This window comes from Sarcophilus harrisii, chromosome X (assembly GCF_902635505.1).
Source record: "Sarcophilus harrisii chromosome X, mSarHar1.11, whole genome shotgun sequence".
In the NCBI taxonomy this organism is placed as follows: Eukaryota; Metazoa; Chordata; class Mammalia; order Dasyuromorphia; family Dasyuridae; genus Sarcophilus; species Sarcophilus harrisii.
Genome location: NC_045432.1, coordinates 23,947,042 through 23,970,899, shown reverse-complemented (window position 1 = coordinate 23,970,899; position 23,858 = coordinate 23,947,042). Strand labels below are relative to the sequence as shown.

The following is a 23,858-nucleotide window of genomic DNA, read 5'->3' as shown; positions in this document are numbered from 1 at the left end:
AGAAAGTTAGGATGCCGGCTGACAGGAGCCCACTAGGCTCCCAGGGGCTCCCTGTCTCTCCCTAAGTGGACGGCAAAGAGTGCCAGGGGGGCGCCCCAGACCCGCCCAGGAACGTTAGTTCCCCGGATCACTGGGACTGAGCCGGGGGGGAGGGGCCACGGACGAGGTGCCCCGGGGCTCCACTCGCTCGCCGGCGTTGGGCCGGGAGGGATGCACTGTGGGAGCAGCCCCCGGGAGCCTTCTTAGGTGAGGCGTTCAGTTCCACTCGAGAAGCCCACGTGCGGGCCGTGCTCCGGGCGCTGCGGGCGGGCGAGACACAGCGGGGGTCCTTGGCTCCCGGTCCCGCTGGGTCCCACGCCGGGCCTCCCGCCCGTGGTCCTTCCGCGCGTCCGGCGGCCCCGCGTGCTCCGACTCCGGCCCCTGCCCGGGCGGCCGCCTCCCCAGCCCCGGAGGCACGTCACTTCCTTCCCCAAACTTTTTTCTTTTTTTTTTTTTTTTTCCCGAGGAAATGTCTCTGCAAAAAAAGTTGTCCTACGGGGAGCCGGGAGCCGGACGCCGTGGCTGTGGCTGCAAGTGGGTCGTGGGGTCGCGAGGCGGCGGAACCGCAGGGACGGAGCCACAGGCGGGGGCACGAGCCGCACCGCTGCCCTCCTAAAGGCGCTAGCGGGCTGGGGACTGGCTCTGGGGACCGGGCGCCGCGGGCGCAGGCTGCCGGAGCGCGCGGCCCCTCGGCGGCCCCCTCCCACTCGGGCTCCGGCAGCCTCTCCGCCTCCCCAACTCCCTTTTCTCCTCCCTTCTCCTTCTCCTCTCTCCCCCTCCCTCTTCTCTCCCCCCCCTCCCCCCCGCATCCCGGCCTCTGGTCCTGCCCTCCTTCCACCTCCCCCCCCTTGCCCCCTCCCCCTCTTTCCCCTCCCCTCCCCGCCCTCTTTTTGCCCCCTCCCCGTCAGCTCAAGTCCAAGGGAGTTGCAGCCCAGGCGGGCATTCGGTCAGTCCAGCTGGCGCCCTCAGCTCGTGCCCGACGCACTCTGACAGGCTCCTCTGACTCCCGTCGCCCGTCTTTGCTCTTCGCATCCCCGCAGCCCCGGCCCCAACTTCTAGCCGAACTCCAAGCCGACCTCCGACCCCGAGCTCCACCTCGACCCCCTCCCCGACCCCGACCCCGGCCCCGTCCCCGGCCAGGGCTCCGGCCCCGGTCCCGACCCCGACCGCAGCAATGGCCATGGCTAGAGTCTCGTCGCCCCGGAGCCTGGACCACATCGACCTGTCCACTCTGAGGGTGAGTGAGCGCTCGCGATGCGTGCTGGCGTCCCGCCGCCGGCGCCCGTCTAAGTGCGCGCGGTTTGGGGCCCGGCGCCGGGCTCGGGGCAGCCGGAGCGGCCCCGCACCGTGCTCCGGACGGGCCGGGAGAGGAGCCCCGCAGGGATCGAGGCGGAGCGCGCGTCCCCTGGCCGCCTCCCTCCCGGGGTCGGCGCCTGGCTCTCCGTGACTGCAGGGCACGGCTTCCCGAGACCCCGGCTATTTCGGTGTCTCCGGGGTGCCGCGCTCCACTTCTTTCCGCGCGTGTGTGTGTTTGTGTGTGCGCGCGCGCTTTCCCTGCCCGCGTCCCTCCTGGGGTCAGCGCCTCGGCTTCCCTGGACCTCGGCTATTTCGGTGTCTCCACTGTGTGTGTGTGTGTGTGTGTGTGTGTGTGTGTGTGTGTGTGTGTGTGTGTCTGTGGTGGGAGATGCTAGTCTCCCTAGAATCTGTCAGATCTAAAGCTGAAAGGGATCTGGGAGATCACTTAGCCAAACCCTCTCTTTACAGTGGGGCTAAACTGAGACTCGAAGAGAACATGTGATTTGTCCTTGATCGCACAGGTAGTAAAACTGCAGTTAGAATTAGAATTCAAATCCTCTGACTCGAAATCTAGCACCTTTTCCACTGTGATCCCCCCCCCCCAACACACACACACATACACACGGGATGGGGTGGGTCCGGGGCTCAGAAATCCACTTTAGAAGGAACCAATTCTCCAAAACGAAGAGATAGATTCTAGCAAATCAACGGAAGATTCAGTTTCTCCAAAGCAAAGAGTTGACAAAGTTTCTCCCTCTTGTAAGAGTTGCTTCTTTTGGCTTTGAGTTCGTCGTGCGTTTTCAGAGAGAAAGGTCAGAGCTGCTTAGGGCGGGGGGGAGGGGGGGAATCTGCCGCGCCCCCCCCCTCCTCCATCAGTCTTGTAAGAGGTCGGGGGTTTTCACCTGTGTATATTTCTTTCCCCCGACCACACGCCTGATCTTTCCTCATTAGTAATTTTGATTTTGACAGAATCATTTCTTTCTCTCGAAACCAATTCTTGTGAAGTTTGGACTTTGCGGATCGCCCCCCTCCCATGCGTGACCTTTACTAAAATTAATATAGTAACATAATAATTAACGCAGCACCTGACACACAGTAAGTACTCAGTAAACTTAGCTCCATCCCCTATTAGTCTTCTTTTGGAAGAACGTTTCTTTCCCCTGCAGTGAGCCTCGAGCTTTCTCACCGGACCCCCCAAAACACATTTACCGACTTCTTTTCCAAAGTTGTGACTTTATTCCCAGCCTCCCTTGAATGCAAAGGGCAGCTGGGAATCGCAAAAGCGGCAGGCAGGCAGGCACCTCGGTGGAATGAGTGCAGGGTAACTTTAAGAACGGAGCATTTGATGCTTGTCTGTTTTGAGAAAAGCTAAATATTAACCTTATGTGAAAGGACTTTTGAAAATCCCATTGGCATACATAAGTATTACTGCACTCTGATGACATTTACAGACTGCCCCCTTTGTATTTAGGATTGGATCCTGCCAGTCAAAAAGCAAAATAAACCAACGAACAAACAAACAAAAATCAAACAACCAAACGAAGGAAGACTAAATCCATCAAGAGTATCCCCTCTGTCGTTTTCTTATTATATATATTGAGATTTTTTTTTTTAAAAAAAGGGGGTAGTATGTGGATAATAATTTAGCAAAGTTAGCTTATCCATAAAAATCGTTCACTGTATTGCAAATATTAGTCCTATAATTTCTAATGCTCTTTTACAAATAAAAACAGCTTTTTTTTTTTTTTAAGCTCAGTTTTGTCTTTCTGGCTCCACTCAGAAAAGGCTCCATTTCTGTTCTTCATTATTTTCAATTCGATTCCACAAGCCTACATTAAATACTTATTACAGGTGACAAACATTGTGTTGAGCTGTGGAGATGCAAAGAAAAAAAAGAAAAGAAAGGAAAAGAAAAAGTTTCCTCCTCATGGAGATTATTCGGGGGACCACAGCTATATAAATTGGAAGAATCGACAAAATAATTTGGAAGGTGTATCTTGGAGGGTGTTGACTAACCCCCCGGGGAACATCAAGAAAGGCCCCTGTGTAGGAGGTGACATTTTAACTTAAGGGGAACTAAGAATTTAAAGAGACCAAGGTCAGGAGAGAGAGCATTCTGGGTAGGGGGAACAGTTTGTGCAAATGTTCAGAATTGGGAGATGGGAGTGGGCACTGCAGGTGTTGCTTTTTAATCCTGAACAGGATTTTCAAGGTCAGTTTAGATTCCTTCCCACTATCAGCCCCCCAATGAAAGAATAAAGCCAATGGAAAAAAAAATGTTGAACGAATGCAGCCTTTTTTCTTCATGTAAGGGAGATAGAAAAAGCAAACTAGGGCAAATATGCAAAACCACAGACAAGCAAACCGAATAAACTATTTTCTAAAAATGACGAGAGGAATGGAAAAATCCTCATGGAAATGATGGGGCAGGGAAATCCAAACCCAAGGAGAAGAGAGGGTCTTGTTGCCACACACATTAAAGAAGGGAAAAAAATGGAAGAGAACACTGCCTGGATTATGTCCTTGGTCATAATCCTAGTCCCCTGATTTCAAATTCAGGACCGAGAAGAGAATTACACACATTATCACTTTATTCCTCTTGTATCAACCTCCTGACAACCCTGTGATACTTGTAAGGGATGAAAATATTACCCCACAGTGTCTGACACACAGGCTCTTAAGAAATGCTTATTGATCCATCATTGAACTTCATCGTAGAGATATAATTTTGGCTGGGGTGGGGGGTGGTCTTGCCCAGGATCCAGAGCTAGTAAGGGTCACTGAGCCCAAGTCTCTTGTCCCAAATCTAGTGCTCTTTCCACCACACCAGCTGCCTCTCCCAAGTAGATAAAGGAGATAGCATTTATCTTCAAAGAGGAGCCACGTGCAATAATAGTCTTCTAGGTATAAATAAATTAGATTGTCATCGCAGCGGTGGGAAAGAGATTTGTAAACCAACCCTTTGGCACCCAGCTTAAGAGCCTAAACTAAATGTGACATCGTCTAGATTCGAGTTGCAGCTACTCCACTAAAGGCTGAGGACAAACCTTCATTTTCTAATTTTTTTTTTTTTCATTCTGACTTGCCATACTTGATTTGATTTTCATCAGCTTTTAAGCTTTAGTGTTGAGAGAAACTAAGGTTTCCTTCAGATTCAAGTTTTCCCAACGACCTCAGCCATAGATTTGGCAAGTTCTCTCAATCAAAACACACACACACACACACACACACACACACACACACACAAGTACCACACAGACACACCCTAAAACTTTTAAGATGATCCTGGATGGATTTGCTATCGCCTTGGCAAAATATCATATTGGCTCGGTACGTTTCATTTTGGGGCGTTTCAATGTATGTGATTTATTTCCTGTATTTCTGGAGAAATGTCATGTCACTGCTTTTTGGAGCACCCGACAGATGATAAAAATAAGCAAGAAAACCGACATATGGTAAGATGCATTGTCATAATTACTCTCCAAATGATGAATGTGTGGGTCAAAACTTGCCAACAGAAAGTATAGGAGTTTGGTGATAAGCTAGAGAAGGGTGGGGAGACGGACCAGAAAGGTTTGAAAGTTAATAAAGGGAAAAATAGATGAGTGAGATCGTTAAGGACTTGGCTCAGCTAAAAGTTCTGTCCGATTGTCCAGGTGACAACGTCCAGCCGAGCAAGGACATGCCGGAGGTACGGTCCAGCCGGAGAGCCTCAATAGTTTTATCTGGGCCCACCGCTTCCCTTGGGGATGAGGAAAAGAAGAGAGGGTCTAAGTGCTTTGGTCATAGACATCTTTATGAAAGTCAGGAGATATTAAGTGTGATTTCATAACAAAATGGCAGGAGAGGCAACTCGACACAGTAGACTCTAAAGGGTCGGCCTTGCTTTTAGCCGGAGTTAGAAAAATCTGAGTTCAATCATACTTCTGACACCTGACATAGGCTGGGTGATCCTGAATAAGTCATGGGACCTCTTAATGCCCCAAGAAGTTCTCCTAAGGGCTAGTTTCAAACCTATGTGCATTGGTAGAGGGAGTTTCCGCAGTAGGTTTTCCTACACTGATAGGACTGCAAGTTTAGTTTCTCCAAAAATAGTAGGAGAGAGAAAGAGATAGAGAGACACAGAGAGAGACAGAGACAGAGAAAGCGAGACAGAGACAGAGAAAGCGAGACAGACAGACAGAGACAGACAGAGAAACAGAGACAGAGAAAGACGGAGAGATCCAAAGAATTCTGACACGTGTCTTGAAGCTAAAGAAAGCATAGAATAACAGCTGGAGGCCCTTGCAGAGGTCATCTGGTCCAGTCTCCTCATGTCTGTCACTAAGGCGTGGCGCAGTTTTCACCTCCAACTCAGACGCCATCGGGAGCCGGGGCTGCTGCCTTGCCCGTGGCTCTTGGTGATGTGGCACCGAGGGCTCCCCATAAGTGCGAGGCGCTAGCCCTTTAAGCTCTGTGCATCTTTCCCTCTCACAGCCAGATCCCAGCTCCCTCAGACTCCCAGGCCGCGTCTCCGGGGCCAGAAGATGAATTGTTTGTTCCCGGGCCGCAGGTTGATGAGGGATGCTCCTGCCCGCTGCTTGCGCTCTTGGAGTTCGCCTTCTGTCCCGTTCTAGAGGCATGGAGGAAGGCAACGAGCTGAACCCCAACAGCAGATGATTTCTCCTGCCATTGCATTCTATTTATATGTTAATGTACCTGCCATGTCTCCGACTCCCCCACCGCACTGCCCAAACCTGTTCTCTGCCCTTCAGTCATTCCCTGCTCCCATTTCAGCCAGCCCATTAACCCCTCCTAGTTATTCTGGACCCCTCCACCTCTCCTAGACTCCAGAGTCAGCTATTTTAGTGCTGGAAAGGGCACAGGCTTTGGAGCCAGAGATCCCAGTGACCTTAGGCTAGGGACTTTCCCCTCTCCGGGCCTCCCTGTCTTAATCTCTCCCCTCACCATGTAACTGTGAATACCTCCTAAGGTTCTATTCTTGCCCTTTTGGAGTTCACGGTTTTCCATGACTTCAGCTACTACCTATGTGAAGAAGTCGCTCAGCTTTCTCCCATCTGCAGCCTTCCCCTCACTTGTGGGTTTTTCTCTTCTGTTCCCGTGATGTTCGGGGCGCCTTCCCTCGCCTAAACTGCTGTGAGTTCGAGGCTCACGGTGTCTGAAGCAGAGCTCCTCATTTTCCTCCTTGGACTGACTGCTCCCCGTTCCGGCCACCAACGTTACTGCCATCTTTTAGTATCTGGAACATGAAGCTTGGTCTTCTCTGGGACTCTTCCCCCTCCTTCATTTCCCAAATCCAAGCTGTCAGGTCCCACATTTCTTCCTTCCAGATAATTTGAGGTTAAATTGACCTGTGGTTTGGTCACTTACTCCTTGGCAAGTCACTTTGGCTCTCCGGGTCTCAGTTTCCCCCTCTGTAAAATGATAGGGTTAGGCTAAATGATTTTTCAGGTCCCTTAGAGTTCTAACTCTCTGGTTCGGTGATTCTTTGTTGATCCCCGTGTGCCTAGAATAGTACAACAGCTGACTTTCCTTCGACCGGTCTCTTTCCTCTTCTAACCCACAAAATTCTCTTTTTCTTAGTCTAATTTTAAAATCACAGTGCCTTGAAATACTAATAGCCGGGGGAGGCAGCCCTGAAATGTCCTGAATGTCTGGGTATACTCAGCCTGGTTGTCTGTGTGTACAAAAGTGTAACAAAATGTGCAAATGGGATTGTTTTTTCTTAGACGGAACCTATGATTCTATCGATGGAGGAAACTCCCTGCACCCCTGCAGATCCAAATCTGCTCCCGTTAGGGCTGCCGGAGGCACTAAGAGTGGAGCAAAGTACTAGGGTGTCAAAGCCAGTATGTGTCAGAGGTCAAGATTGGAACTCGGGTCTTCCCGGTTCTGAGGCTGGCTCTCTACCCACTAAACCATCCTGCCTTTTATGGAATTGTTTAGAAAATTCTTTAAAAGGACTTCCCGAGAGACAGCATAGCATAGCGGATAGCATACTGGACTTGAGGCGGGAAGACCTGGATTCAGAGCCTCCCTCTGACACTAGCTGGATCCTCACTGGACAGTTATCTGCCATGGCCTCTAGATCCCACCCAGCTCTAAATCTCTAAACCGATAACTTAGTTGTTGTTGTTGTTGCCATTTTTAACCAGCTCTTCTAAGTCCCCTATGGGTGGCGTTTGCTTGTTTTATGGTCATTTTCCTTACAGATAGAAGAAAACCGTGGCAGGGAGAAGACCTCAGACACTCTCAAGGTAACACTGCAGGCAGGATAATTGACCCAGGCAACCCCCACGACTTGGAAGACCTTGAAAAAAGGCCTTGAAAGATGGATAGCTGTTTATTTTCTGAAATCAAACATTTCTTCTTAGATTTTGCTTATGTCTATGAAATTTCCATTTTTTTGTGAAGCAACATTAACTCCCTCTCGCCACTGTCCTAGTCCATGGCTTAATCCTTCTTAAAAAAAAAAAAAAAAAAAAAAAAAGTTAATTTATTTTTAGTGTTTTTTTCTTTTTTGTCACTTAATAGTTTATTTTTTATTTTTTCAATTTCTTATAAAGAAGTTTTCAACATTCATTTTTTTTAAGTATTCGATTCCAAATTTCCTTCCTTCCTCCCTTACCTCTCCTGTCCCCAAGACAGCAAAGCAATCTGATATAGTTGATCCTTCTTTTTAGACATCTGTACCTCACTTAGTAAGTGAGGGGAATATTAGTGGGAAAAAAGGTCTTGTCTCTGGACAGACAAATTTTATTTGAATATGATGCCACGGCTCTTCTTTTCTCAGTGTTACCTCTACTGATCCAAGATTATAGAATCCTAGTTCTAGATACGAAATGGAACACAGAGGCCATCTAGTTCAACTCCCTCATTTTATGGAGGAGGAAACTGAGGTACAGGGTGGGGAAGTGACTTTTACGAGGCCAGGAAGATAGTAAGGGATATTGAACTCCCATTCCTGTTACTTCACATCCAATATTTCCACTGCACCTACGTTGGAGACAAATAGGATAAACCTCAAAGGAAAAAACCCAGAGAAGACACACAGGAAAATGTTTTATTTACAAGTTCTAGGAGAGATGCGATTCCATCCAAAACATGAATCTTTCAGACTTCTGCCAAACAAGAATGCTGGAAGTATCAGAACAAATTTTTAGGGGAGGAAGAATGTTTCTAAAGTAACTTGGATGTGACTCAAATGAATTCTGAATAAACTGATGTAGACTGGAAACTGTATTGATTATTTTTTCCAAATAGCCAACTTTTAAATGATCATAGCTGCCTGTATCCAAATTCAAATAAGGATCTCGCTTTATTCATTTCACCGCATGGGATGATGGAAAGGACTTTAGAGAACCCGAACAGGGTTTGTTGTCAAAGAATTTAGAGAAATTCTAAAGAGACTCCTAAGTGGTCCTTTTACATGCAGAAAATCTAGGTCTCTAATACTGTGTCTTCTGAAGCCCAAACAAAGAATGGTCCTTCGGTCAGTGACATCAATAGGCATCAATTCACCTGACTGATGGTTTTGACAGATGGCCACAGGCTGATCCTACCAAGTTAATAATGTTTCTCATAAATCTCCCAATGATGTCCACAGAAGGATTCTGCTAAGGTGATAAATGGTTCAAACAGATAGAGAACTATATTTTTCATCACATAAATCTCACTCTAAGTTATTATAAAAGGTAACACATTTTATATCAAGATCACCCCCCAAAATGATCTATTTTTACTTCTAATTTCTTGATTAAAAAAAGTTTTCTCTAACTTGGACAATTAAAAGGAGCCCTCGGGCATGACATTGATTATTGCTGAGATTGTCTGATGGTGACATTTGTTTTGAAAATAATTTTGGTAAAGAAGGGAACTGCCTTCTCAGATGAATGGGAGGAGCTACAGCCAGTCAAGGAGAGGTAGAGTTGGTGAGTTTCAAAGCTCAGGTGACACCTGCTGTAACGTGCTTTTTCTAATATTGCTCCACCCACCCCTGCTAAAATTACTTTCTGTGTATCAAATGTATATATCAGTTTTACAGATAGTCATTTATATGTATACACATTGTTTCTCCCAATAGAATAGTAGCTCCTCAAGGACAATGATTAATCTCACTTTTATCATTGTATCCCCTATGCCTAGCATCATGCCTGATATATATATACACATACACACACACACACACACACACATATATATATATATACACACACATACACATACATACATATATATATTTGTGTGTGTATATATATATATATATATATATACATTTGACATATCATACACACACACACACACACACACACACACACACATTTGCCCAATTATTTCAGCCATAGAGACTCAGTCACATCTTAAACTAGTATACAAAACTAGTTTGTATCTGGATATGGACAGCAGTGGAGAGTTAGATTAGTCAGATGTGAACTTCATTTTGAAGCACCGAATACCATGCCTTAGTAGATGCTCACCAAGTATTTGTTGAGCAAATGAAATAGTCCCTAATTTTCATATAAACCAGTAAAGAAGTTTTTTTTTTAAATAGTGCAAGACATAGGACATCACAGACTCAGTGTGTATAAGAGACGAATATAGGACCTTTGAGATCATCTGTTTCAATCTTTTTGTTTTAGAGGGGAGGGAAGTGAGATCCAACGAGGGGTAAAGAATTTACTCAAGAAACCATGCTATCTCACTGTTTCCATTTTATTAATGAGGAAACTTGGGGCAAGAGAGGTAAAGGACTTTGTTTAATCTCTATTTAAACTATTAGTAAATCCTTTTTTAAAAAAATAAATTTCTTGGTGCAGTAGAAAGGATTTTGAGTCAGAGGATTCAAGTTCAGATCTTGGCTTACTCCCTGTACAATATTGGACAAGTCACTTCCTCTTGCTGGGTCTCAGTTTCTTCCTCTGTAAGATAAGGAGTTCAGATTTGTTGTCTTGAAGACCCTTTTAGTTCTAGGCTTTGTTCAGTGACTAAGTAGCTGCACAAGCAGTGGATTGAGGGCTCTCAGATTAGCAAGAGTTTAAAAAAAGAATAACCACATGTACTTAAAATTAAATTGTAAAAATACCAATCTTTTGAGTTGTAACCGGGAAAGTGGGAAAGTTTCATGTCATGTGACTATCTCATGCTCTTCTTGTGGAAAAGATGGAGAGATGGGAACAAGATGACCATACATTTAGATGGCTTTGAAAGTGAATGAATGGTCAGCCCGGGATAGTCAGTGGTTCCATATCATCTTGGAAGAACAGCTCCAGGAGAGGTCCTCGGCACTAGATCTGGAGTCAGAGTACTGAGGAAAGAATCCTGGCTCTGCCCCTCTTACTACATCTATAACCTTGGATACTTCCTTTTCCTTTTTTCTCCAGGTCTTAATTTCTACCTCTGTAAAAGAGGGCATTGAATTTGAGGACCTTTGAGATCTGACATTCGGTGATCTTTCCATGTGTTTTCTCAATGAATCAGGCCAGTTAAAGACACTATTCAAGTCCTTCCCTAAATATTCAGTTCTTTCTGCGTAAGGGATAACTATATTTTCTCTTCCTCTTACAGGATCCGGCGGGGATATTTGAACTAGTGCAAGTCGTTGGAAATGGCACCTATGGACAAGTCTATAAGGTTTGCTATCTTTTCATTCATTTGACATTTCTTGTTAAAACCATTGCTATATCCTGACAATACCATAAGGTAAAATTAGCCTTCCTAAAGTTTTGACTTACTTTGGGAGCAGCACGGGGTTCAAGCTCCTTGGAAAGGAAGAGGGAGACGTGGTTAATGAATTCTATGCTCGTTATCTTATAGTAAGTCTGCTTGATTCCAAATCCAAAGTCATAGGTCAGCATTTTGGGGATCTTCCACGCACTGGCCATAATCCACTTCCCCACCCCAGCCAAACCATATGAATTAAAGACAATTAATGAGAATTGTTAAGGAGCTACACTATCAAGGAAAATGCCAGACTCAATACAAATGCACAAAACCTATGAAAAATCTTTCCTATAGAATGATCGGATTTGTAAAATAAACATAACATGGCGGCTATACAAATACTCCTGAAAGGAGAGTAGAAACAGACACCTGTCATATGGGCACTTGGGAAGAGAGAAAGAGCAAAGGAAAGCTTTTTGGGTGAAATAAATTAGAGCCGATGAGAGGAGGAAAGTATGATTCTGCCCTACTTTGCTCTCCTAGCCGCCTGTAGGGGAAGAGAGTCAGAGCTGAGAGAATAAAGCCCCCAAGCTCCTTCTCTCTGGGCTGTTACATAGAGAAGAGGAAGAACAGAGACAGGAGGTTGCTGTTCTTATATGCAACCAGGAGGGGGCGAGAGAGAGCATAAGAGCTGAGCCAAGCTTCTGCTCTTCAGCTTAATCAGGGGAAAAGACAGGGAAAAGCAAACAAAAAACAAAACAAGGACCAGAGATCCCAGAAAGCCCGTCTGCTGCTTTGACTGTGGGCAGGTCATATCTTCCTCCTCGCTGGGATCGAGATCTGCTCATCTCTTTCCTTAAAGCTAACACAGTATCTTATCTTCTGCCTTTCAAAGTTTGCCAGCTGGGAAGGTCAGTAGAGGTGGTTACCTTCTTCTAAAGAAGGAATCGGTTATGAGTTGGACAGGAGGGGAATATCTATTAAGAAACAGAAAAAACAAACAACCGAGGAGACAAACCTCCTCAATTTGGTCCGTAAGGTTCATGAGGAGCCACTATTTTGAATCTAAAGCCACATTCTCAATCCACAACCTGTTGGGGTCCATGACACCTGCTGGAGACCGCCTTTTCCTGAGACCTGGCTACAGGTCTGAGTGAAGGAGGGGCAGTGTTAATCTACCCCTACTCCCATTCCAGGTACAAGAAGGTAATTTAGTGTCAGTCGTTAACTCCGAAATTGCCAAGGAGAGCTGAGCAGGCAGGCCTGTAACACTCAATCTCTCCAAAGGAGGAATCAAAGCAAGCTTGCTCAGCACAATCAGTGATAGCTGGCAATGCTCATCATTCCCAAAGGAGAGTCCTGGGGCAGCTTAAAGAAGAAAGTATCACAGATCATTTCAAAAACGGACCGCAATCTTCTCTCACCCAACCTTCCAAAATCCTGTTTCTTGTATTCGGTGAGTGGCTATGTATTCTTCAAAGACTTTAAGTGAGAGTCTTTTGTATTGCTTGGGACCAGTACGTGCTCGGGATATATTGACTCTGTACAGCGACAGAACTCTTTCCAGGCAGTTCTGACTAGAACTTTTCAGTTCAGCGTAGGTCTGGAATTACAGTCCTGCCAGTCACATGACTGTCTGGACACATCATGACTGATCACTTTGTCCACAGGTCAATATTTGGGATTTGGGGGCCGGTTGGGTTACTGCCTAAAATTCTGTTGGGAGTAAAAAGAAACTGATTCAAGATAAAGGCAAGTGTTTTGCTATGGGAATAGTTCTGAAGAATTAACTTAACTTTATATGTATAACTATGTACATATATGTCATATATCATTTAATGTTGGGTCCTCCACAGACAGCCATAAACATCACAACATCTTGATGCTGGAAACAACCCTAGAAGTCATCTAGTCCAACTCCCACACTGCAGTAATTCTGGGCAGGAGGGTTGTAGCAATTGCTTGTGTTTGTGTATGTGTGTGTATATATACACGCACACACACATGTGTGCACAAATCCACACGCACATATACACGTTCAGGTTCAGAGTAACTTAATGTCTCTACCTCTTATTTCCTCAGACATACTCTGTAGGAGTCCTTGGGCGGTTCCCAGCCCACATTTCCTCTATGACCACCTACCTCTCTTATGCTCTATCTCTTTTGTAAATCCCTAGTTATTACATGTCTCCTCCATTAGAATGCAAGCTCCTTGAGGGCAAGGACTTTCATTTTCATTTTTTTTTATTTTTCATCCTCAGAGTTTAGCACAGTACCTGCACATAACAAGTATTGAATAAACACCTGACTGACTACAAAAGGAGAGAAAAGCTTGCAATAGTCAAAGACACACCTTACATTTTGGGAGAGCAAATTTCAGAGGGCTCCAAGGAGGTACACGTAAGGTTCCTTGAGCTAAAATAAGTCAGGAATTAGACTCAGAGGAATGGAAAATTCCCAAAGATGAAATTATGAAGGTACAAAAAGAAATAATTCTGAGAAGAAGAAAGAGGCATGTGGCTGTAGATGGAAGTTACCAGTCAACCTAGATTAAAAAGAAATGTATAGAAAATGGAAGCAAAAAAAAAGTATAGAAAACGGAAAGCATGTATATGGCACCCATTGTGTGCTGAGTACTCTGCTAAGCACTTATAACAAATATTGTCTTATTTGATCCTCAAAACGATCCTGCAAGGTAGGTGCTATTATTTTGATAGTTGAAGAAATTAAGCCAAATGGAAGTTGTGACTTGCTGAGGGTCACATACTAGTAAGTGTTTGAGGCTGGATTTGAACTCAGGTCTTTCTGACTCAAGCTTCAGCTGAAAGAGACCCAGTGCTGTCTTCACTGCCATCCCTCTGCCTCCACACAATATAATACACTAATACAACAATAGTCTAGTAAAATAGTATCAAGAATTCTAAAGGATGACCTCAGATGGCAGAAATAATGTTTTTAGGCTTTAGTTTTGTTTTGTTTTGTTTTGTTTTCTTTTCTTTTTTAAGGTGGGAAGAAAAAGATCAAAGAAGGTACTTGCCTGCTGCTCAGGGTTGCTGAAATGATGATAACTGATGACAGAGACAAAGCAGAGCTTCTTCCTTCTTGTTTTGCTTCTGTTTTCTCTGGCAAAGAGAGTGACCTTTGAACTGGAAAGAATAGAGCAAAATGATGTTTAAGATAAGTGAGGAGACAGTAAGGGTTCTGAGCTGCCCTTGAAGGCTTCATGTCATTTGACCTAGATGAGCTATGTTTTGGGGGTACTGAAAAAGCTGGCAGATGCACATGCTGAGCCGCTGTCAGTAATCTTAGAAAAACCAGGGGAAATGGAAGAAACTGCAGGCCTGGAGAAGGGCAAAGGTCCGAACTTTGAAAAAAGGGAAGTGAATAAAACCTTCAAAGTATAGGCTAGTGAGCGCAACTTTGATTCCTGGCAAAATTCTGGAAAGGATTATGAAAAGGACAATTAGTGAACATCTAGATAAGGAAACTGCAATCACAAAGAGAAGGCAGGGTTTTAGCAGGGTTGTCCCAGATTATCTTTATTTCCTTTTTTGACAGAATCTCTAGCTGCAGATCTAGTTTACCTAGATTTTAGGAAAATATGACAAAATCTCCCCTACTTTTGTGGAAAAGATGGAGAGATGTGAGCTAGCTGATAGTGTAATTAGATAGATTTGGAACTGGCCAAATGGCTGAGCCTAAAAAGCTCCGGTTAATGGTTTCCTGTCATCTCAGAGGAAGAATTCCGGTGGAGTACATTTGAGAGCTGCTCTTGCCCCAGTGCTACCTTGACACTGAAGGGAAAAGGATATAATTTGACTTCAGAATGTTACCAAGTGTATGTTTGTGGTTAAAAAAAAAAAAAAACATAACTAATAGTGTATGGAGGAGGGATTTGCCCATTAGGAGATTGTCTTCTCAGGGAAAGGGCTGTACCTCCCAGGATTATAAGAGACATATTAGACCCCAAGGCAACTAGCACCCAGGGTAGGAATGGGAGGTGTCATAGAATCAGAGCCAGGAGAATATGGATTTAGGAGGGAAGACTGATTATGACTCATTACTTGAGTCTTTGCTTCCATCTGACCTCATTTCCTTCATGGAGTAATATTTCTAAGGTTAAGGCACTATAGAAAATTAGGAGAAGAGAGTCAGATATATAAATTCAATAGGAAAGAAATGAGATGTAAGGGAGAGCTGAGATGAAAGGAGAGAAGGCAGTACTGGGAAGCCAAGATGTTTGAAGAAGCATCGCCATATATATTGAAATGTAAGGGTTTTGGGGGCAGCTAGGTGGCACAGTGGATACAGCACCAGTTCTGGAGTCAGGAGGACCTGAGTTCAAATTTGACCTCAGATACTCAACACTTCCTAGCTGTATGACCCTGGGCAAGTCACTTAACCCCAATTGCCTCTGCAAAAAAAAAAAGAAAGAAAAGAAAGAAAAGAAAAGAAAAGAAAAAAGAAAAAGAAAAAAGAGAAATGTAAGGGTTTTGGATAAAGAAGAAGAAGATGAGACAGGTATTTAAGTTCTTAAGAAAAATAGGAGGCAAATTAGGGAGGCTAAAAGCAGAGAAAAACAACTATAGCAGCAATTAATGAACTAATTAATCTTGACAAAAAAATATTCATTCTATTAGGGTAGCTACAGAATTACATTCACAAGATGATTCACTGTGACAAGGTTATTTATAGTTGTTTATGTAAAGAATTACCTTTAGGAAAACTATAAACATGATATGTTATATTAATAAAGAAGATAATAAAAATCACATAATTATATCAATAGATACAAAAAAGACTACGACAAAATGGAGTATTGGTTTAAATGCTATAAAATCATAAGATTTAACAAACCTTTCCTTAATTTGACAAATCATTGCTATTAAAAACCAACAGTTACCATTATCTGCAGTGGAATAAGAAATGATAGAAGCCTTTTTAATGAGTAGAAGTAAAGCAAGGATGTTCCTTGTAATGACTATTATTTGATAATAATTCTAGAAATGATTGATATGACAAGGACAAGATAAAGAAATCAAGAGAATAAACATAGGTGAAGAGGAGACAAAATTTCTCCCTTTGTAGATGACATTGTTTACTTAGAGAATCCTCAAGAGTCACCTAAAACAATTAGTAGTTTAGGGATAGAGCAGGATATAAAATAAGCCCCACAAGAATAATCAGTCTTTGTGTATATTACTAACAAAACTCAGCAGAGATAGATAGAAAAAGAAATTTCATTCAAAGAAACTACAAGATACATATGTGTGTGTATGTGTGTATACACACATGCATATATGTGTGAGTCTATGTATGTGTGTGTGCGTATAAACACCTATATACACACAGAACTAAATGTGATTTTTAAAAAAATATAGAGATTTAGTGTTTGTGGCTAGATCACATCTCTATAATAATATGATGCTGCTGCTTATAATAATTTGTATATTTAGTGCTATATTTTTAAAACTACCAAAAAGTTACTTTATTTCAATGGTTCTCAGACTTTTTGGTCTTAGAACCCTTTTAAACACTTAAAATTATACCTCAAAGAGCTTTTGTTTATGGAAATTATATCGACTGAAGTTTATCATTTTAGAAATTAAAATATTTCTGTATCATTATTAAAATGTTTGAAAATTTTAAAAGATCTCAGAGACTCCTAAGAGTTTCTGAACTACATTTTCAAAGAAATTAAGGGACGAAAGTAGGCATGAAAGAGTATTAGCATTTTCTGATTTCAAATAAATTGATTATTGACATTTATAAAGGGCCGACTAGGTGCCTAATTCTGTTCTAAGTTCTAGAATCACAAATAGAAGTGAAACAGTCCTTGCCCTCAAAAAGCTTACAGTGTATCCTGAAGGGAATTGTGTATATAGGTATGTGATAAATTTTTTGAGGGGATACACCAATGTTGGAGGAATCAAGACAGGCTTCATGTAGCTAGTGGGGAGGAAGGAGAGGGAACAAGTATTTTCATAGTGCCTACTACATGCCAGACAATATGCTAAGTTTTCTTTCTTCCTTCCTTCCTTCCTTCCTTCCTTCCTTCCTTCCTTTCTTTCTTTCTTTCTTCTCTAGGAGGTAGGTGCTATTATTCTTACTTTACAGATAGGGAAACTAAAACGAACAGAGGTTAAATGAGTTCCCAGGATCACACAGCTAGTGTCTGGGACTGGATTTGAACTCATCTTACTGACTCTAGGCCCAGTTCCCTATCCACTGAAGCACTACCTAGCTATCTCTAGAAGATGGTGTTTGAGCTGGCTTTGAAGAAAACTATGGATTGTAAGAGGTAGAAATGCAGAGGGAGGGCATTCCAGATATGGAGTGAATGCAAAGGCACAGCTTAGGATATGGAGTTCTTATCAATAAGCAAAATGATCCCTTAGGCTGGACTATAATATCTGCAAAGGGAAATAATATGTATTAAGTCTGGAAAGGTAAGTTGGGACCAGGTTATGAAGGCCTTTAAATGCTAGTACTTGAGTCTGTACTTGATCATAGAGGTAACAAATAGTTTATTAAGTAGGAAAGTATTTTAGAGTCAAAAATGCACTTTAAGAAAATCACTTTGACTGCTGGGTGGAAATTATATTGAATGTGGAAGAAATGCTTAAATTCACTAATAATAAGGGTAATACAAGTTAAAACCATTTTGAGATTTCTCCTTATACCCGTGAGACTGGGAAATTGATCAAGACAAAAAAGGTAAGTACTGGAAGATGTGGGAAAATAGGCACACAATAGCACCTTTGGTGGTGCTTTGAATCAGTCTATGCATTCTAAAAAACGCTTTGGAATTATACTTAAAAAATTAACTAAACTGTGTATATCCTTTGATGCTGTGATAAAATTATGAGGCATGTATCCCAAGGAGATCAAAAACAGAGAAAATGGTCCCATATATGCAGAAATATTTTAGTAGCATTTTGGGGGGTTATAGCACGGTACTGGAAGGAAATGCATGCCTATTACGTGATTAAATGTGATAAACGAATGTAATTAAATGGTGTTGCACCAGAAGAAATGATAACTATGAAGATTTGGGGCAATTTGGGGAAGATTTGTATAGACAGATACAGAGCAAAATAAGTAGAATCAGATGAATTTCAGCAAATTTCATAAAGACGATTTTCTCTTTTCCTTCTTTGACCCTTCCTTTCTCTCCTTTTCCACCTGATGACACACTTTCTGATCATAAGAGAAACTGAGGAAACAGAAACTTGCTTGGAAAACTGGCCTCCTGAGTATGGCTACTGGTTTGGGTGGGGGTTTTTCTCTTAGAGAGGTTAGTTTGAAATCAAGATCCTGGGTCCAGTTCCCAAATGGATTCTGTTGTTCTGCCTTCTTCTATGATCGCACACGGCACCAAAGGCATTGCCCGCACACATAATGCTGTAGAATGTAAGGGGTCTAGAAGGAAGTATGTCAAAGGCTCATATTTAATGAAAAAGCCACTCAAGTGTCAGTTTTGTCGGGATTGGTTCAGAGCTTGGCCCTCGTTTATGGAGGAATTAAAAGTAAGAATTCTTATGTTAACGGTTGCCTTTTTTTTCCAAGTCCAGATGGCAAGGAAACCTGAAACTCATAGAGGCTAGAGCAGTTGCTGTCCCTTTGTGGCATCAGGGTCTGGAAGTCTTGAGGCAGGGGCTGGCTGACCTCTGCTTGGGTATGTGGTTGAGGGAATTCTTTTTCAGACATGGGTCGGACTAGCCGGTCCCTTCCAACTCTGAGATTCTGAGATTCTGTGAGTAATTCATGACAGCCTGCCACTCACGGCATGACCCCATCTGTTGGAAATGCTTCAGCGAGCGCAACTCGCTGTTTGTTTTCAAAACACTGCTAAATGCATTGTTGCCTAATTTAATTTTGGAATCACCGCTCACCACATTTCTTTCATTTGCAAACCACAGGGGGTTAGAGCAGGGTTGAGATTCTTGGTTGACACCCATAGGGAGGGAAAGGGAATGGAGAAAGAAAGGATCCAAGTTGTACCCCTTCTTTATGCCCTAAAAATGGTGGGAGCGGGGCACAAGGAAAGGGGACTTTGGGAAATGTCAGAGGAGGGAGCAGCTGGACTTAGCAGCTGAATCTATGTGGGGGCTGTAAAAGAGAGAGTCTTTGGTCTCAGACTTGGAGGAAAGGCAAAGTGGGATTATAATCAGTGGTCATGGAAAAATTGGACAGTGTGCAGGGCTTAAGAGATAAACAATTCTGCTTTCATTACATTGAGGTTAAACTGGTAGGATAATTATAATATGGACAGAAAACAAACTGAAATTGGAGAGGAATCGAGGGAAGATTTGGGAACTTCACAGAAAATAAAAGATGTCTTTACAAGGCAGTATGAGGTAGTGATAGAGCGTTGGATTTGGAGCCAGGAAAATAAATGCTGGTTGTATGAGTCTGGGTAAATCACCTTGCCTCCTTGAGCCTCAGTCTCCTCCTCTCTAAAAAGGAGTTGAATTAGCTGCCTTCTGGAGTCTCTTCCAGTTCTAAATCTATAATTCTGCTTTTCTTTTTTCAACTAATTGAAGTTTCAGCTTCTGCTAATGTCACTGATAGACCCCAGGGGTAAGGTTTAGAGGACTGGAATTGAGTATTTACTTGGAGATAAGCATAAATCACTGTGGGCTAAAGGAATGGTGTTTGTGGAAAATCCCCATGTTGTTCAGTGGGGAAAATGAGGGATTAACAGCCCCAGCTAGGGTGAGGCAGGTGGGAGATCAGTTTGAGGGTGGGGGACGGGGCAGGCTGCGGAGAAATGCCAGAGCTAAGATAGCAGACGGGAACCAAAGCCAAACCATGAGCTGGGTTAATGCGAGAGGCGGCCAAAACAGGTGACAGAAGAACCAGCCTGGAAAGCCAGAAGTTCAGGAAACACATGAAGCTCCATGCGTCACAGGGAAATCAAGCTGTACTCAGTGAGCAACCACTGTCCATAACTTCCTTGTGACTGGCCTTGCTGGCCACTGCTGCCTGTACATCTTGAAGGAGGCCCCACTCCAATCAGGCCCAGACAGGCCTGAGAAATGCTGTTGGGAAGGCTCAGATCCATGGAGGAACTGACATGTTTAAACCTTGGTTGGCTCATACGCTCCTTAAAGGAAATATAAAACCTCTGAGACTCAGAGTTCTCATCTGGTTTTCCTCCATTCTAGTGAAGCCTTGTTTGTCTGATGCCATAGAAATTGAAGGAAAAGAGAACATGCTGAGGTCAAGTAGGAAAGAGAGGAGGGAAGAATAGAAGCAAACCTGCTCCTCATGCTCCCGTGCTCCCAAGATTTCAGAATCAAGCTAGCAAGGGTTTATTGGGCACCTATTAGGTGTGAGGAAAGAGGCAAAAATGGAACAATTAGTCCTTACCTTTATGTATATTTTCCTAATTAGAAGCTCTGACGTTATGCCTATCTAACCATTCCATCTCTTCCCATGCTTTACCTCTCCTAAAACCATTCTTTGCCTCCATCAAAACCTCCAATCCATTTAACCATCAGTGCTTTCTCGAGCCATTGCCTGTCCTCTGACTTCATTTTCTGCAACTATAGTTAGCCATTTCAACTGCTCCTCTGCCCCCTCATCCTATCCCAGCTCTTCAATGGGCAAACCTCAGCTCTGGATAGTTCTTGCCATCCCTGTCATAAAACTGGAGGAAGTCTCACAACTGGGCTGATTAGATATTACAGTTTAGTGTTATCCAGTCTCGCTGGGCTCTCACTTTTCTCTCTCTCTCTCTCTCTCTCTCTCTCTCTCTCTCTCTCTCTCTCTCTCTCTCTTTCTCTCTCTCTCTCTCTTCCTCCCTCCCTCCCCCTCCCCCTCTCTTTCTTTCTTTCTTATTATTTTATTTATGCAATCTTTTTATTCCTCCCTGTTTGATTACCTCTCACATTCTCCACAGAAGCTAAGAAACTCTCTTCCCTCTTCATGCTTCCCATAACCTCCTCTCTCCCTTCACTCAGCCAAGGAACTCGATTCTTGATTTAATGAGACAATCGATGCAACTTGATGAGAGCTTTCTCTCCTCTATTTCTCTTGTCAGAATTCTTTGACACCTCATCTACTCTCTTTTCCTTTCCCTTCCAAGGCCAATCGCTGTCCCTGTATATTTGATTTGTCTTCTCCAGTATATTGCAACCTCAATCATACTTCCTTCTTCTCTCTAATCTTCCTCCTTTCTCCCTCTACTGGTTGCTTCCCTACTACCTCCAAACAGGTAAGTTTCTTCTATCCTTAAAAAAGCAAAATAAAACAAAACAGAACAACCTTCATTGGACCTTACCATCCCCTCAAGCTATCATCCTATACCTCTCCCTTCCTCTTTTCAGCTAAATTTTTTAAAAAGCTATCTTTTCTTCCTGTTTTCTCTTCTCACTCCTCAATCCCTTGCAGTTTGGCTTCTGACCTCATCACTCTGCTCTCTCCACTATTACTACTAGCTATCTCATAATTGCTAGATGTGATGGTCAGACCTCATCCTTTCTGGACTATCTGCTTTATTTGATATTATCCCTATTTCAGTCAACCTTCTGGTATTCACCAACCTTCCAGTCTCCAAGATTAGTCACCTTGGCATTATCCAGGACTTTTCACCCTCCTTCATCCCACATATGTAATAATTTACCAGATCTCTCTCTTTCTCTCTCTCTCTCTCTCTCTCTCATCCGATTCTCTCTCTCAACTTACTTGTCTATCATAGTAGTTTGGGCCCTGCTCACCTCTCCATGCTCAAGACACTTCCGCCTCCAATCCATCCTCCACATTGCTGACAAATGAATTTTCTTAAAACCCATGTGATTCCCCTACGCAATCACCTCCATTGGCTTCCTTTTGCTTCTAGGATGAAATAGAACTCTTTTGTTGAGCTCTTCACATCGTGGTCCCAATCTATCTTTCCAACCTCATTCAGTGACATTTCCCTTCTTGAACCTTGTGATCCAGGTTAACTGGCCTTCTCTCTGTTCTTCACACATGACACTCTTTCCCCATCTCTGTGGCTTTGTACTTATTATATAACCCATGCCTAGCATGCATTTCTTCTTTTCCTCATGGAATCCCTCTTTTTCCTTGAAGAAAAAGCTTTGGTACAACCTTCTGCATGATGCCTTGTTTTATGTTCCTCCCACTCATGTCCTCCCTCCCAGACTACCTTGCATTTAACCACTGTGTAAATATTTACATTATATTTATGTCCCATATACTCAGATATGTTCTTGTATACCGGGTGCTTAGCACACAGAGTCAAAATGAGTTCCTTTAGGGAAGGAGCCACTGGCAGATCAAAGTGGAGAGTGCGGAGGGCACAGGATTTGGAAAGGTCTCATGTAGATGATGGGACATGAGCTGAACTTTCAAAGAAACTAGAGATTCCAAGAGGTAGACTTGAGGTAGATGGCATTCCAGGAGTGAGAACCAGTTTGGGCAGAGATGTGGAGACAGGAGACAGAACACCATTGGTGATGTCCAGTTTAGTGTCACTGTATAGTGCGTGAGATTCGTGTCTAATCAATCTAAAAAGATAGCTAATAGCCAGCCTGAGAAAGACTTCAAATTCCAGACAATAGAGTTTGTACTATTTCTAGCGATTCAATACACTAGGGAGTCTTTAGAGTTTCTTGAGGGGGGAAAGATAGACTCACACTTTAGGAAAAGAAGTGTTGCAATCGCCATGTAGAATTTTCGTGCTCTAATTTATTGAAGTTTAATGGTTATATTTGGGAAATTATTGTTTACTGTTTGAGATGAGGCAGTGATTTTCGAAGTCATAATCTCATATATACTCAGCCCAGTTGTGGCTCTAAAATGTGCTAGGTTTTTCTAGGAAAGATTTTGTCTCAACAACTTAGAAAAAAACAGAACCTTTTTTAGGCATTTGATTAAAAATGTACATTTCCCAATAGAAACCAAGATCAATACATTTATAATGGAGACTCCACTCATTTCTGACTTCCCGTCGCTATTTGAGTTCAGCTCGGGAATACTATTCTGCTTGAGCAGAATTCATTTCATTCTTTACCAATCACCTGGGTAAGAGTCATAAGTCCGATAATAAAATATTTCGTTGGAATAAGATCGCAAAGTAAATAGCAAGAAGAAATTAAGCAATAATATCCTCCTCAGTCACTCCTACAATGGATGAATGGGTATAATCTCCTACAGATGTGTTCTCTTGTGAGGTAGAAGAAAATTCCTGCTTGGAGGTGGGGAAGGCTTTTGACCTTGATGAAGTCTGTCTTGTATGGAGACAGGAAAAGTCCATCTGCTAGAGCCCACGTAACTCAGCTTCTCTCAGATCCTGGGCTTCGCCAAGATTCTTGGCCTCTCACAGATCCCTAGGCCCTCTCAGACCTTGTGTCTCTTTCATCCCCTGCACAGCTCTCTTTCTCGACCCTTGTCCTGGGTCAGATCCTTGGCCTCTCTCAGCTCCTTGACCCATATAATGCCGACATTCTGCTTTCTTTCCTCCACTCTGTTCCTGCTGCTTGGCGAAAGTGTTATTATTCTTTCAGATGGAGACTTTCCTGGGCCACTATCATTTGGCTAGTCAACACATCTTTAGCTCTGTTGTTATAAAACCACACAATCTCCACCCCGTTGGTGCTCAAAAAGGCCACCCAAGCAGCCATGAGCTTTCCTGACTTGTCCTTCCCAATGAAAGGCTCCTGGCTCTTAGTCCTAGTTGAGTTGGGGTGAGTTCATTCCTTTTACCTCTTTGCCCGCCTCAAGATCCAGGCAGGGTGCCTCAATGTGGTCAGTACCTCTTGCTGAGGCTTTCATTTGTCCTTCCCACTCGTCATGCCCTTAAACCCAAACCCATCTGATTCTCACTGGCCACCATTGGGTTCTAGGCCAAGCTC

The 23,858-nt window shown here is 43.4% G+C and overlaps 1 protein-coding gene across 1 annotated transcript in view; it reads left to right on the top strand.

Moving 5' to 3' along the window:
• The first annotated feature begins 1,191 nt into the window (after window positions 1-1,191).
• The window catches only part of LOC100929955 (mitogen-activated protein kinase kinase kinase kinase 4), a 219,476-nt gene continuing 196,809 nt past the window's right edge, over window positions 1,192-23,858 (top strand). Inside the window, exons 1-2 of the mRNA XM_031945049.1 lie at window positions 1,192-1,276; window positions 10,900-10,965. Coding sequence (XP_031800909.1) covers window positions 1,214-1,276; window positions 10,900-10,965 — 129 coding nt within the window. The 5' untranslated portion in view covers window positions 1,192-1,213. The remainder of the gene's footprint in view (window positions 1,277-10,899; window positions 10,966-23,858) is intronic.